At 40.1% G+C, this 16,324-nt stretch overlaps 1 protein-coding gene across 5 annotated transcripts in view; it reads right to left on the reverse strand.

Moving 5' to 3' along the window:
• The window catches only part of RABGAP1L (RAB GTPase activating protein 1 like), a 741,733-nt gene that overhangs the window by 175,201 nt on the left and 550,208 nt on the right, over positions 1-16,324 (reverse strand). Inside the window, exons 1-2 of one of the 5 annotated variants that reach the window (XM_037739060.1) lie at positions 15,470-15,477; positions 7,111-7,113 (exon numbers count right to left, since the gene is read on the reverse strand). The exons of 3 other annotated variants lie outside the window; for them this stretch is intronic. Coding sequence is in view for 1 of the 2 variants with exons in the window: in XM_017529901.2 (XP_017385390.1) it covers positions 9,496-9,663 (168 nt within the window). In the remaining variant the exon portion in view is untranslated. Of the gene's footprint in view, positions 1-7,110; positions 7,114-9,495; positions 10,240-15,469; positions 15,478-16,324 lie in introns of those variants that run through there. One more of the 5 variants, XM_017529901.2, reaches the window with a different exon arrangement.

Here is a 16,324-nt window from a genome sequence, read left to right on the forward strand (position 1 = left end):
TAGAGACGGGGTTTCACCATGTTGACCAGGATGGTCTCGATCTCTTGACCTCGTGATCCACCTGCCTCGGCCTCCCAAAGTGCTGGGATTACAGGCTTGAGCCACCGCGCCCGGCCCTCAATTAAAATTTTTAACAGAATAAATGAATGAAATCTACTTTCATCTCTCTTTTGCTACCCTTCTCCCCTGCCCTTTAAACAGAAATGTGAAAGAAAAGAACATATTCATAACAGGCAGCTTTACCAGCGTCCACAAATTAGTAATCAAAAAATAGAGCTAGGCTAACAACGGTAATAAAAAACAAAAAACTGCAGTACATCTCAGATTTCTCTTTCCTCATAAATATATAGATGTGATGGCAATAGGTGGTGGAGATAATGCTTAGCATGCTCTCAACTCATCTTAACTTAGTTGGAAAAGGCAGTTACTGGAAACAACTTCAGTGTGAAAGAGAGCCTCTCTAACTAAAATATCAACTGCTGAATTATGGGGGAAAGCATCCAGCCACCAATTCTAGCAAACTTACCACACATCTCTAGACTTCCTTTTTCGCATGTAATACCAGTTCTGATGATTAGCTCTGTGGTAATGGTTTGGACAATTCCAGACAAACTGTTTCCAAGGTTTGTAGAGAAACAGGATTAACCCTTTCTTCACTACTGAAAGTCCTCTGAAGGCACCTCTTCTATTTTCAGTACAATTAACCTCTATTTACCTGGAAACAGAGGCCCCAAAATGGTGATGGGCAATCTCTTCCCTGAAGCCAGTAGCACAGTTACCTAATTTTCTAATATTGCCAAGACCTAATTTCAAATCCAGCATTTTAGCACATACAAAAGCAGATAGATTGGGATCTAGAATGAGGACTCCTACATTCTTACACACTGGATCTCTGGTCAGGCAAGGATGGCCATGCAGGCAGAGAGGCTGCTTGGGAGAGGGAGATAGTCTCAGGGAGGGTCCAGCAATGGAGTTCCCACCAGGGTGGGGCTGAAGGCCAAGTCAGGTTGAATCTCTGGAAACCAGAAGCCCGAGTTCCCTGTGACTGTCCTTTCCTAGACACTGTTGGTATAGATATTGCTGCAAATCACATGGCTTTCCCAGCTGCGTTAAGCTCAAGAAGAGAGAACTGGCAACTATTGGGTAGGGAGGCTCAAGTATACTAAGGTGTGAAAACTGCATCTTACTCAATTCTTTAACCTTGGCCTCTGAAGTACTTGACACATTAAAGGTACTCAAGATTGCAAAGGACAGAATAAATTCATTTTAATTTCAACTTTGGCAAACTCGTAGTGCTACATAAGTTTTCCTATTTTACAAACGGGAATATCTTCAGTCACAAGTATTTGAGAATGAGGCCAGGCATGGTGGCTCACATCTTTAATCCCAGCCCTTTGGGAGGCTGAGGAAGGTGGATCACTTGAGGTCAGGGGATCAGGACCAGCCTGACCAACATGGTGGAACTCCGTTTCTACTAAAAATATTTCTAAAAATTAGTCAGGCATGGTGGTGCATGCCTGTAATCCCAGCTACTTGGGAGGTTAAGGCAGGAGAATCACTTGAACCCAAGATGTGGAGGTTGCAGTGAGCCAAGATTGTGTCACTGCATTTCAGCCACGGTAACAAGAGTGAAACTCTGTCTCAAAACAAAACAAAAACAACAACAAAAAAACCAAGTATCTGAGAATGAAATAATTTAAGGCATATGAATGCATGTTTTGAACTCCAAAAGAAATATAAGGGGTGATAGTGTATCTCTGTGTTGTTCAAATATGCTCAAAAGTAGGTATCTTAGTGGTAAAAGCAGTACCTTGTTCTCATTGACTTTTTTTTTTCTGAGACAGGGCCTTAATTTGTTGACCAGGGCTGAAGTGTGTTGGTGACATCATAGCTCACTGCAGCCTGGAACTCCTCGGCTCAAGAGACCCTCCCACCTTAGACTCCTGAGTAGCTAGGACTACATGTGTGTGCCACCATGCCAGCTATGTTTTACTTTTTTTTTTTTTTTTGGTAGAGATGGGGGTCTCACTATGTTGCACAGCTGGTCTCAAACTCTTGGCCTTAAGCAGTCCTCCCACCCAGGCCTCCCAAAGTGTTAGAATTACAGATGTGAACCACTGTGCCTGGACCCACTGACATTTTTAATTCCATAAAATGGGCAGTCTAAATTGGAAGAACTTATACTCTATGGGCTGCAATACAGCTAGTTTCATTGTGAAGGAAAACAAAAATGCCAGTAAGCAAAAAACACACAAATAAAAATCGTGCTTGCCAGTATTCTATAAGACAACCTATAGTTAGTCCTACTTTGATTCTGGTGGGTTTTTCCTCCAACTTTCTATCTTCAAGAGACTTCCATAATCATTAAGTATCACCTCAAATGCCTTTGTAATGCCATAAGCAGATTATAAGTTTAGAGAGATAACTCTCCTTTTTCTGACAACTGTATCTAAGAGGTTTTTCCCTCTACAATCAACATAGAGACATTTCTTGTTATGCAAAGATTTGGATGTTTCACTAAGAACTTATCAAAAGTTTTTTTTTTTGTTGTTTATTTTTTTAAGAATACTTTTTTGGGCTGGGCAAGGTGGGTTCCCGCTTGTAATCCCAGCTCTTTGGGAGGCCAAGGCGGGTAGATCACTTGAGGCTAGGAGTTCGAGACCAGCCTGGCCAACATGGTGAAACCTGTGTCTACTAAAAATACAAAAAATTAGCCAGGTGTAGTGGCACATGCCTGTAGTTCCAGCTACTCTGGAGGCTGAGGCAGGAGGATTGCTTGAACCTAGGACGCAGAGGTTATAGTGAGTTGATACTGCATCGCTGCACTCCAGCCTGGGCGACAGAGTGAGACCCTGTCTCTAAATAAATAAATAAATAAATAAGCTTTATGAATGCCAAGCACTAATGTAATGTTATTAGTCTAAAATAGAAGTAGCAGTGCTGTTTATGAAAATAAAACATGGCTCCAACCGGGGCTCCAGGATCAGTTCTCACCATCCTAGTACTACTACTACCAGTTATTGTTATTATTGTCGTTACTTTTTTTTAAATAATTTTTTACTTTCTTTTTATTTTATAAAAAAATTAGGCTGGATGCCGTGACTCAAGCCTGTAATCCCAGCACTTTGAAGGACAAGGCGGAAGGAGCTCTTTTTATTTATTTATTTATTTATTTAAAGACAGGTTTTCACCATGTTGGTCAGGCTGGTCTTGAATTCCCGACCTCAGGTGATCCGCTCGCCTTGGCCTCCAAAGTGCTTGGATTACAGGCGTGAGCCACTGCGCCCGGCCTATTGTTACTTTTTTAGACACAAGGTCTTGCTCTGTCACCCAGGCCGGAGTGCAGAAGCATAATCATAGCTCACTAGAGCCTCACACCCCTGGGCTTAAGCAATCCTCTTGCCTTAGCCTTCCTAGTAGCATGGACTACAGGCATGCACCACCACATGGCAAATTTGTTTTAGAGATGGGGTCTTGCTATGTTGCCCAGACTGGTTTTTAACTCCTGGCCTCAAGCCATTCTCCTGCCTCAGGCTCCCTAGTAGCTAAGATTACAGGACTGAGCTACCACTCCTGCATCCTCACTGATTATTAATGAGCTGGCTATGTAGATAATTAGTGCTTATAATTAAGTTTATAATTGTATGAATTCTAAACCCTTACCCTGACAATGAAGAGGCTTAACACATGATCTTGTGATGATAAGACCTGTGCTTTAAAAATGTACTCCTAAAAGGCAGACTAACACTTTGAAAACCAAACCAAGTATCCAAAATAGGTTGTACTGGCTTCCGGTTTATAATTATACATCTGTGCTCACTGTATAAAATCCCATCGGGCTAGAAAAACTAATTTAAACTAGAAAGGCTGTGTTCTTCAACTGGGAAATTCTTTTTTCTTTTATTTATTTATTTTTTTTTTAAATTTTAAAGACAGGGTTTCACCATGTTGGTCAGGCTGGTCTTGAACTCCAGACCTCAGGTGATCCGCCCGTCTTGGCCTCTCAGAGTGCTGGGATTACAGGCATGATCAGCCTCAACTGGGAAATTCTTAGAGCTTTTCTATATTGCTTTCAGGACAGTAGTGAGGGAAGAGTAAAATAATGAAAATGCAACTCCTTTCCCAACATTAGTTAAGTAATGTTAGCTAGAAGATAATATGGATAGGATTTAGACAATTGGAATAAGCAAAGGCACGTTTTCTTTCCCTGGAAAATAAAGAAAATAACTCTACCAGCTTTTAAACAAGAACTAATAGGCCAGGCATGGTGGTTCACACTTATAATCCCAGCACGTTGAGAAGGCAAGGCAGGTAGATCACTTGCGGTCAGGAATTCGAGACTAGCCTGACCAACATAGTGAAACCCTGTTTCTACTAGAATACAAGAATTAGCTGGGTGTGGTGGTACATGTCTGTAGTCCCAGCTACTTGGGAGGCTGAGGCAGGAGAAGTGCCTGAACCCAGAAGGCGGAGGCTGCAGTAAGCCGAGATCACACTGCTGCACTCCAGCCTGGGCAACAGAGTGAGACTTTGTCTCCCTCCGAAAAAATAAATAAATAAAATAAGAACTAATAAGGGATATCTTTTTGAAGTTATTGGCTCTCCTAAACAACCATCTTTTGCTCACTGAGCTTTTTGACAAATCCTTTTAAATAATAATATGAACTATGTTTACCAATTACATTTCAAAAGTGACATTACTTTTTCTTCATTTGAATAGAATTATACGAAAAGATAAAAGTAAAAAGTCATTTAAACAAGTCCTACTTCTTTTTCCTTTCAAGTAGGTAGGAAGAAATATCCAGAGGGAAAGGTAAGTAGGATGTCAATATAAGTATCCTTCGCACTTACCCCAGTAATATGAATTAAGCAAATTGCCCGGCACATAATAGATACTGACACAAATTTGTTCCATGAATTTATTAAGGCTCCACTTCAAGCATATCCGGTATTCAAAAGTCAAGATGTATAGAATGGAAATTATGGAGTAGATCTAGGACTTATTTTGATGTAAAAATTGATTTTAGATTTGTTGGGGGTATCAGAAGTATACATAGTAACTTATGAATTTGGGTTTTTGAATTCTGTTATAAGTTGTAATCTCTCTTTAATGAGCAATCCTTGCAGCTGTTAACAGAGGTAAAAAAGGGAAGACATATTCTCCTCTGCTCTTTCATCTTTCCTTAAAATCAATGTTTTAAGAAAGTCTACAAATTCAAAAACAAACAAGGTTAGGATGCAATTTATCAGCATAAGAAATTTGATCAAAATGAAACCTTAAAATGGCTACTAAAAGGGACAGCTAAATCATTTGCCTATGTATAATCAACTCTCCTTCGATTTACTGTGGAAAATAAGTAGCTGTATTCAAACTCTAGCTAACATTAATTTTAATATAAAATGATCTGATAAATTCTTATGTCATATAGCAGCAAAAATTAAAACTCCAGAGGAGGCTGGGCACAGTAGCTCACACCTATAATCCCAACACTTTGGAAGGCCAAGCTGGAGAGATTGCTTGAGTTCAGGAGTTTGAGACCAGCCTTGGCAACGTGGTGAAACCTCATCCATATAAAAAATACAAAAATTAGCTAGGCATGGTGGTGGGCACCTGTAGTCCCAGCTACTTAGGAGGCTGAGGTGGGAGGATTGCTTGAACCTGGGAGGCAGAGGTTGCAATGAGCCAAAGTCATACCACTGCACTCCAGTCTGGGTGTCTGAGACCCTGCCTCAAAAAAAAAAATGTATATATATATAGGCGGGGGGAGTGGGAAAGGGGAGTTTTTTTTTTTTTTTTTGAGACGGAGTTTCGCTCTTGTTGCCCAGGCTGGAGTGCAATGGCGCGATCTCGGCTCACCGCAACCTCCACCTCCTGGGTTCAGGCAATTCTCCTGCCTCAGCCTCCTGAGTAGCTGGGATTACAGGCATGTGCTACCATGCCCAGCTGATTTTTTCTATTTTTAGTAGAGACGGGGTTTCACCATGTTGACCAGGATGGTCTCGATCTCTTGACCTCGTGATCCACCCGCCTCGGCCTCCCAAAGTGCTGGGATTACAGGCGTGAGCCACCGCGCCCGGCGAAAGGGGAGATTTTGAACATGGGCAAAGTCAGTTTCTCCTCCTTCTCCAAATATCACACATTTACAGAGTATGGACTCTGGCCACACTGCTAATACTGTTTTGAATGTGTTTTTCCCACTGAAAAATTCAGTGCAAGAGTATCACATTTTAAGGTGGTTTTTTGTTGTTGTTGTTTTTTTCTTTTTTGAGACAGAATCTCGTTCTGTCACCCAGGCTGGAGTGCAGTAGTACGTCTTGACTTATTGCAACTTCTGCCTCCTGGGTTCAAGTGATTCTCCTGCCTCGGCCTCCCAGAGTAGCTGGGGCTACAGGCACCTGCTACCACGCATGGCTAATTTTTAGTAGAGATGGGTTTTTACCATGTTGGCCAGTCTGGTCTTGAACTCCTGACCTCAGGTGATCCACCTGCCTCAGTCTCCCAATGTGCTGGAATCCCAATCTGTGGTGGCTCACGCCTACCCTGATTATTATTATTTTTTTTTTGAAAGAGGCAGGGTGGGTGGAAATAATTCCACTGTTTGAGTGTTAGCTCCAGATGTTTCTATTCCAAACTTCTCACAATTCTTGGATGGTAAATATTTCTTTAAGGGCCTCTAATAAGCAGCAGATGCTAGGTTTGATTCTTTTAGGGAACTATTTGAAAAAAAAATTCTAAATGTGATTTTCTTTCTTATCGTCACTATTTTTACCCTAAATGGCTTGTTTTTCCTTTAGTTTTGGTATCTAACAGAATTTTTATTCAGCTAAAAATTTCTGGAGGTCTGAGAATCATTTGGAAGCACAGGCTTAGGAAAGGGATATACCACTTAGCTGATGTCTAGAATATCTGCATCTCCTGTTTCAGTATTTTAATTTCACAAAAGAAAAACATGTTTGGTGAACCTACCCATAGAATTTAGGCCTTGTGGTAATATCTAAAATGACGTGCTTGTACCTGATTTATTAAAGGGGAATTGTTCTTTACTGAGTGTACCTTTGAAGGGCAATAAGCAAAAGTTCCAAATGTGCATCCTCTATTCAATCAGTAACCTTCTTCCAACTGAAGGTTATAGAAGCCTAGAGTTCTAGTAGTTTGATGAACCCTCTGTGAAGCCGGGATCAATAAATAATAAGGCAAATTTGTTCCATGAATTTGGCTCTGAGCCCAAATCCGCAACACTGTCTTGGTAAATCTTCATTTATTTAATTGTTTAAAAAATGACTTGTTTTATAATAAAAATATTATGGGGATCTTAAAAGTAAAATAAAGTACCTGTATGTGTTTAACCCACAAGCATTTGTGTTTAAAACATGACTACAAAGATAAAGAAACATTTTCAACTTTGGTGCTTCCTCTTGACTAGAAATGAAAAGATTGCAATACTGCATGTGGCAGGATTCCTCTTAGGACTGCCCTGTGCAGATCAGTCATTGACCCCACATCATTAGCCAGTTCAATGACACACGGCTGAACGACTTCCCCCAGTACACATGCTCAACTTTGAGAAGTAACTCATTGAATAGCAGATCCCAACTCACAGCCATATTGTTAATTAAAGAATTTGTAATTTCCCAAAATGTAGAGCACTCTGGTATTACTAATAATTTTTCAAGTTCAACTGTATAGAACAAAGCCAGAGGTTTCCAAATGGCACCACAGATAAATCAGCATATGCTTTTCACACATAACACAAGTGGCATTATTGCTTAGGCTGTAATTGCTAGAGTCTCAGTAAGGTTTCAAGACCACCTGAGAGATGCCTAATTTGGCAACCAAACAGACTTGGTACAATTGCAACACACAGATATGAGAACCTAACTCCCTGTGGATTTTATTGCTAATTAATTTTTTCAGACTAGAGGCAGTTTAAATTCATCCCTAATGTGGAGTTGAATATTCAAAATATTCTTAATTACGTCTTCCTTAATTATGTTTTCCTTCAAAACACTGAAAATGTAAATGCCAAAGACAGGTGGCACCAAATTACTGGAAAGTTACCAGTGGAAGCCTTTGAGTCACAAAGTTCAGTAGTCTTCAGGATGCAGAAATATACTGGACCAAGCCTGATTCTTCAGAGATGTAAATAATTTTTTGAAATATAGCTTAGCATTTATCAAAACTCCTGAAATAAAATCCTTCTTATTTCACTTAAAAAAGACAAAAAAAACTCCTAATAGAATCATAAATCCTTAGTTTTCTCCTTTATTAAGAAAAAGATGGTGTTCAGGGAAACAATGACCTCACCTGGACATTAAAAAACCTGTTTTCAGCTCTTTTTATTTCTTCTTTAAATGACAAAGGAACTATATTTCTCAAAAATAATCCCCCTATAATTGTATGTTAGTCACTGCATCAAACTTTGTTTTGCAACGGCGAATAGACTTTCCTTAGGATGGGAAATTTCTTATGTACATGGCTACCTAACATGTCTGTTATGACTGCACAGAAGAGATTATATTTGCATGTAAATGCATACATGAAGACTGGTCCAGTAATTGTAAAGATAAGTATAGAGATGAACTATAGTGAAGGGAGCTCTGTGAGAGAAAAGAGTTAAATTCAGTCACATAAATATTGTACTGAAAAGACTTGAATAGGGAGAACCATAATGAGGTAACAGTCTAAAATGGTATTAAACTCCATTCTATAAAATAGTCAAGGCTAAATTATTCTTATTCCATTACCACATAATGGTATAGGACTACTGTAAACCAATTACCTTACAGAATAGTTGCTAGGTATAGTTCTCAAGCCTGCAACAGCGATTGTGGGTATTTAATTTTAACCCTTGGTAGGAAATGAGGAAGGGTGATTTCTTTTTTATTCAGGAAATCAAATAACAAGCAAGTCAGACTTCCCAGATTTACAGCACAGAAGCCAGCCGCTTTAAGCTGTTTCACAGACACACAGTTCAATCATTGTAGGAGAGAAACCTATAATTTCCTACCAAAGTATTTTTTGCGTGGTAAAATTCTCTATCAAAAACCAAAACAAAACAACAATCAAATTGGCAATCAAATGGGGAGGTTAGAGAGCAAATCACACGCAGTCTAGGTAAGTTGCTATGTCTGTTGTAAAATTTAACCCTTTGGAGATACAAATAACAGAATGCCTCCATCAAACACTTGGGTATTCTGCTTTATTGCTGAGCCCAGCCAGTCAGAAAACCATTTTTTTGCTGCCACAGAGATAATGCCACTAATGTGACCCTGGGCTCTGAGAAAAGAGCCATGATCTCCTCTAACCAATTAAGGAGTGGCGTGGACTAGGCTCCAAATGAGCTGCACAGCAGTGGCCACTCAGCACTTCCTTCTCGGCAGAATGGGGAGAAGGAGAAGAAAACCAGAGACCACAAGCCTCTTTCAGAGACACAAGAATTTTCACAGAGGACAGCAGATTCCCTACAAATGAAGTTCAATGAAAAACAGTCTCACCGCCAGAAGCCGAGGCACAAACAGACGATGCCCCATCCCCAGAAGTTCCAGCACTCGACACGCATACTCATTCACCAGCTTGCTCCTCTCGTCGTGCATGTCCTGGGACTTTTTGACAGAAGGTGTGAGCTTAGCAGCTGGGGCTGGGCAGGGCACCCCTTCTTCCATGAGCACTAAGTAGGTATCCAGAATGAGAAAGATGGATCTCTTATCCACAATTTTAAGAACTGCGGTGGGAGGGGAGCCAGGTTTAGGTCTCCCTGGGAGGACGTACAAGCCAGTCTGTGGTGGGAATTGTCAGCTAATGTCTCCACAAGAAAAACATTTTGGCTAAATTATCCACTGCGAGAACCCCAAAGTAGGCTGGAAAATGAAAATGAAATCAAGTACTGATCTAAATAAAAAACGGCAGAAGCAATCGAATGCGAGAAAATGGCCAAGAGTGATGCAGAAGAGTTCAGATACATGTGTAAAAACGGACAAGCTGCTTAGAAGGGTCTAGCATGTGAGAATGTGTGAGTGTGTGTCTGTGTGTGCGAGAAAGGGTGTGTGTGTGTCTGTGTGTGAGAAGACAGCAGCAGCAGTAGCCAGGAAGCCAGGGCAGTTGTGAAGCTGCAAGGAGAAAAGGATGAGCTCATTGCAATCCTCGATTCGTGACAAGCAGCGCTGTTGTTGCTGCTGCTGCTGCTACTGCTGCTGCTGCTGCCTCTCGCTGTGAATCTGTAATGAAGGGGTAGGAAAGGAAGGGGAGGGAAGAGGAGGAGGTAGGTGAATGAGCATGCAGAGTGTGTCTCAGGGGAGAATGCTGTAATAAGAAGCCAATGGCGAGCCATTGGACAGATGCGCTTCCCCCTCCCAGTCTACCTTCAATCAGTGTTAGTCTGACAGCTTATGCTGTTGAATACTAAAGCCACAGAGAGATGAACTAGCTTTTCCTAACATGTGATGCTCACAGAAAAAAAAATCAGACAGCCAGTTATCTGAAAGGCTGACCTTTATTCACTCTTGCTTTCTAACAACAAGAACAGATCTTATACTTATATTTAAAATGGGATGTTCCCATCCTTACTGGATGACTGAAACTGCTACAGAAGAGAGGTATTAGGGTAAAATGATAGAGTATGAACAGAAGGGTCAAAGACCAAGCATCCAAGAAATGACACACCCTCAAGTTGAAGTGTTTAGGCAATAATAATGACTTTTTGCAACGCAAATACAAGAAGTATTTCAGGATGCTGGGAAGGCTGGCCACAATTAAAAGAAAGATTTTTATAAACATGCAATATGATAAGTCATAAAACCTACAACATAATATTAAGAGTATACATTTAAAGAACTATTAAAGTTGAGATTGTCAAAGCAAAAATAACTTTTGTGTGCCAGAGACCTTGATAAACACTCAGCTAATAGTTGAAAACATTGTTCTGATAATCTCTGGTCAAATTAATCCTTCCCCAGTAATAATATAAAAATTACCCATAGTTCAAAATTTTACAATCTTAATGCTAATGTGTTATATTATTTGATATGAATAATCAGTTGTAGCCAAATGAAGGCAAAATGACAAGATCACTGTAGGGACAGTCTCTTAACTCTATCCTAACAATTAACTAATCCATATTCAGCATCTACATTCTGCAGTTCTGTAGCTGGTCTCTTAAGTACCAGGCCAGTTTCTCCATACGAATTATAGTACGGTACAAACAGAAACAGGGCTAAGAGAGCCAGAGTATGTATTTTGTGAGTCTTAGTTTTCCACTCTGACAAGAGTTACAGATCTACAAATAACCAAATAGAAACATATTTATTGATGTATGTTTGCAGGCCTAAAGAAATAGATTAATTAGAAAATGAACTTAAAAAAAAAAAAAAAGAAAATGAGCTTAAAGAAATAGAAAGGGAAATTCTGCCTCCTTTAACAATATATTATTTGCTTTGTTTTCCAAAATCTCAGAAAAACAAACCTTTTAAAAAATTTAACATTTAAAATATTATTTAACAAGTTATTTTAAATGAAATATTTATACGCTGTTGTCAAGCCCTTTATTTCTTCCAAAGATGATTTTTTAATAAACTATATAAAGTAGAGCTAGGCACAGTAGCATGTGTGTGTAATCCCAGCTACTTAGGCGGCTGAGGTGGGACGATCCTTTGAGCTCAGGAGTTCCAGGCTGTAGTGTGCTACATTCCTGCCTGTGAACAGCCACTAAACTCCAGCCTGTGCAACATAGTGGAACTCGTCTCTAAAAACAAAAATAAAAAACTATACAAAGTCAAGATTTTAATGTAAAATGATAATGAGCATAGATTACATACATACAAATAAATTTCAGGTCCCTGAAGTTTTGGAGTAAATGTTTGAAGTGCTGCCTAGAATGGGGATAGGTTCAGCTGGAAGAGAGAGACCATAAGAGGGAAGAGGTTTTGGGCCTTTCCTACTCTACCCCTAAACACACACCACACACAAACATCCACACACACACACGCACACCACACCCCCACAAACATACCACAAACCCATACACAGAGCCCCTCACACCTCCCCACACCCCCCACATACATTCCCCATACCTCCCTACACACCCACACCCCCACTACACACGACATACACACATCCACACACACACATCCACACCACACCCCCATGAATACACCACGCACCCACACACAAAGAGCCCCTCACACCTCCCCACACCCCACACACACATTCCCCATACCCCCCTACACACCCACACCCCGAGTACACACCACACACACACATACTCCACATACACACACACCCACACACCACACCCTACACACACATCCCACACACCACACACACACACCCAATACCATATACACTATACATACACACACATCAGACACACATATACACCCTCCACACAAACACACACCCTCCACACACACACCCCTCAGCTCCATTTTAACCTTGTGTACATACTAGTATTCAGCATTAAATTTTGTTTGATAGGACTGTGCTACTGCTATGTACAGCACTGCCATAGACATTTCACATTTAAGAACAAGGAAATATTCTGAATTGCTCTTAAATGTGAATGAAGAATTCAGTGACTTCTAGGCTTATAGGGTTCTTTTCTGGTTGACTTTTTAAAGGGTAGGGAAGATGTTTCCATTCAACTAACTTGGTCTCAAAAAATACTAGCAGAAACATTTCTTCTTACGTAAACCAGAAACAGAATTTGCCCAAAAAGATTCCAGTAAAAATTAATCAAATGATTTTGGAACTGTATGGTTTGGCTCTGATGCTCACAAAAAGAAATTAAAACTATACATACTATGTATTAAATGTAATAATTAAAACAATATCTTAATGAGCAAACCAGTTCCACTGAAAACATTTAGGTACATTTAACAAAATGCTGTGTACAAAGCACTGCAAGTGGTCATGTATTTCAGTTTCCCCATCAAAAATCCTTCGTGCTTCCTTTATTCTTCCCCTCAAAAATCTTTGCATTCAAAATTTCCATCATTTCTGCCCTAGTCCTATTTTCAGGTTATTCTTTCAAAATAGGATGTTCATCAATATCAAGTAAAATGATTCTTCTAGAACACTACTTGGTGAAATGAAAAAAGATTCCAGGGATTTTTGAAGCCCTAAAAGAGTCACTTATTTCAGTGAGCTTTTACTCCTCTTCCTCCTCAAATTCCAAATAATTTTTTTTATTGTTGTTGAGATTCAGTAATAAATCACAGAACAATCACTAGAACACTCTTCCTTTGAAATGAGGTCTTGCTATGTTGCCCAGACTGATCTTGAACTCTTGAGCTCAAGGGATCTCCTACCTCAGCCTACCAAGTACCTGGGATTATAGGCACGCACCCAACAGAACACTGTACAGAAAAAATTTTTTGAGTTATAAAGTAGTCCATAAAACGGAATAACAGAAAAGAAACTCCTCTGATTTAGCCAGTTAATAATACATGATTTCTCTCATTTCTTTTAGATGAATCCCCTATAGAGGAGAAAAACTTATTCCCTCTATCCTACTAGGTTCTCTGACTGGGGCCCTGCAAATAAGTCTGAGAAAACAGAGGTTAGCAAGAGAAACATAAACAGAACTTTATTAACACATGCAGTGTGCATACACATGGGAGAAACTCAGTAGTGACTAACTCAAAGGAGTGATTAGAACTTGGGGCTGAGGCCAAGCGCCGGAGCTCACACGTATAATCCCAGCACTTTGGGAAGCCAAGGCAGGCAAATGGCTTGAGCCTAGGAGTTCAGATCAGCCAGAGCAATATAGCAAAACCTCGTCTCTACAATAAGAATAATAATTAGGCATGGTGGCACACAGCTGTAGTCTCAGCTATCCAGGAGGCTGACGTGGGAGGATCACCTGAGCCTGAAAGGCTGAGGCTGCAGTGAGCCACTATTGTGTCACTGCACTCCAGCCTACATGACCAAGCGAGGCCCTATTTCAAAAAGACAAAAATTTGGGACTTGGGGTTTATTAGCATGTTAGGAAGAAACAATAATTCTGTAGAGAAGTGACAAGACAAAGGAAAAGGACTTTTAGCTTGTAGGGTGACAAATTGTAGGAAGGTAAATATATGGGGAAATTAATGACAGATAAAGACTAGTTAACAAGGTTTGTTTGTATAGACTCTTTCTTGGTGCCATCTCATCTCCAGGTATAAAGTTGCTATCCCTTTCCTGGTATGGAAAGTGGGTGGGGAGGCACCTTCACAAGAGGAATTTATGTTTGACTTTCAGGCACATGGGGAATGGCAGACAGCTCACCCTGTGTCTGCTTCTTCTCAATCACCTTTACCTCAAAATAATCCTTATGCCAGAGTGATATATTGGGGGATGACATACTCTGAATCCTTTCACACCCAATGAGAGAGAGTAAGGGAGAAAACCAGCTGATGGTCCCAAAGCCATGGTCTAATGACTAGAAGCGTCATTCTCTGGAGTGCTGGAAGCAGGTGGTCAGTGCAGCAGTCCCAATTAGAGCCTTACACTTGAGAACGGTCTTCCTGAACCACTCCACTGTGTCATGGTTGCCAGACATATACAGATTTCCATTGGAAAATGAAAAGCACATTTGACTTAATTCATGGACCTATATAATTAAGAACACTGAATGTAACAAAACATGCTAAGTAGTTATTTCAGTGGTTACAAAGATGAAAAAGGAAAAACACTTTCTGACCTGCAGGAGCTTAAAAATCAGAGAGTATCTAAACACAAAGATAAAGCAGGGTATGATAGATACTATAAAAGGAGTGACACACTGTGTGCTATGAGGTAGGCACGTCTTTGTTGTCCACAGTAGATGCAGACAGAAGTGGCTTTATACTAGTGGATCGGCCTAGACACAAATCCCAAAAGTAATGAGAATAAAATATATCTCTAAGAGTAAAACCGGGCATTGCTTATTATATCATCTTTTAGTCACATTTACTAGCTGTATGACATAAATAAGTTACTTAGCCCTCAGGGCATCTGTATGGCAACATCACTAGTGGTTTCTACTAGTGAGATCAGCCTAGACACAAACCCAAGAGTAATGAGAATTAAATATATCTATAAAAACAAAACAGGGCATTGCTTATTACATCATCTTTTAGCTGTATGACCTGAGTAAGTTACTTAGTCCTCTGAGCTTCTGTATGGCAACATACAGAAGCTGGCAAAGCTGCCCTGAAAATTTAATAAATTAATGCATACAAAGGAATCTCTCCTAGTGCCTAGCACATGATAGGTGCTCAATAACTAGTAGTTTTTTTCATTCTTTCCAGGAAGTCATGTGGAAGAGTGTGTAAAAAATACATTGTGTTTATCTGGGTTAGGGTTTAGAAAGACAAAAAGAGCTGTGGAAGTATTAACAATAGAAAGAGAGTTAGTCAAACACTGAAAAGACATTCCTGTCAGATCACTTGCCTGTTTGGTTCACTAAGACACAGACACATCGGTAAGTAGCAAAGGATCCATGCCCTTCGTGACTAGGAGAGCAAAACCCAATTCTCTAGCTATTCTTTGCCTAATAGACTATTTTTAAAAAGATGAACCTTCATTAGTTTTGCAAGTTCCTAAGCCCCAGCAAACAGGTCAAAATACAGGTGACAGTGAATAGTAGTGCCATTGTGGTACTGTCAAATCCGGCACAAATCGCATCTTTGTTTCATTCAAGTCTTGATTCTGGGCCGAGCACGGTGGCTCATGCCTATAATACCAGCACTTTGGGAGGCCAAGGTGGGTGGATTGCTTGAGATCAGGGGTTCGAGACCAGCCTGGCCAACATAGGGAAAACCCATCTCTACCAAAAATACAAAAAATAGCTGGGCATGGTGGCGCATGCCTGTAACCCCAGCTACTTGAGAGGCTGAGACAGGAGAATCGCTTAAAACTGGGAGGCAGAGGTTGCAGTGAGACGAAATCATGCCACTGCACTCCAGCCTGGGTGATAGAGTGAAAATATCTAAAAAAAAAAAGTCTTGATTTTGCTCAACACTGTACAACATGCTTCTAGATATAGAAAGACAGATCAGATGCTGCTTTCTAACTTTATGGATTAATCCATCTACTTGAAGAAAAGCTAAAATGAAAGGTAATGAGACTGAGCTTACAAGTTATATCACAGGGAAATGAGTCTCATTATTTTACAGCTGGAACTCAAACATCGAAGAATTAGAGTACAATATAAAAGATACCGTAGAGTTACCTGACATTTTGGTCGGTGGTTGAGGTCACATGCTTATACTATAAATATTGTAGACTTATCAGTTTTTTTGTTTTTTTTTTTTTGAGACAAAATCTCGCTCTGTCATCAGGATGAAGTACAGTGTCCCAATCTTGGCT

The sequence above is a fragment of the Cebus imitator genome, unplaced genomic scaffold, assembly GCF_001604975.1.
Source record: "Cebus imitator isolate Cc_AM_T3 unplaced genomic scaffold, Cebus_imitator-1.0 Scaffold62, whole genome shotgun sequence".
NCBI classification, from domain to species: Eukaryota; Metazoa; Chordata; class Mammalia; order Primates; family Cebidae; genus Cebus; species Cebus imitator.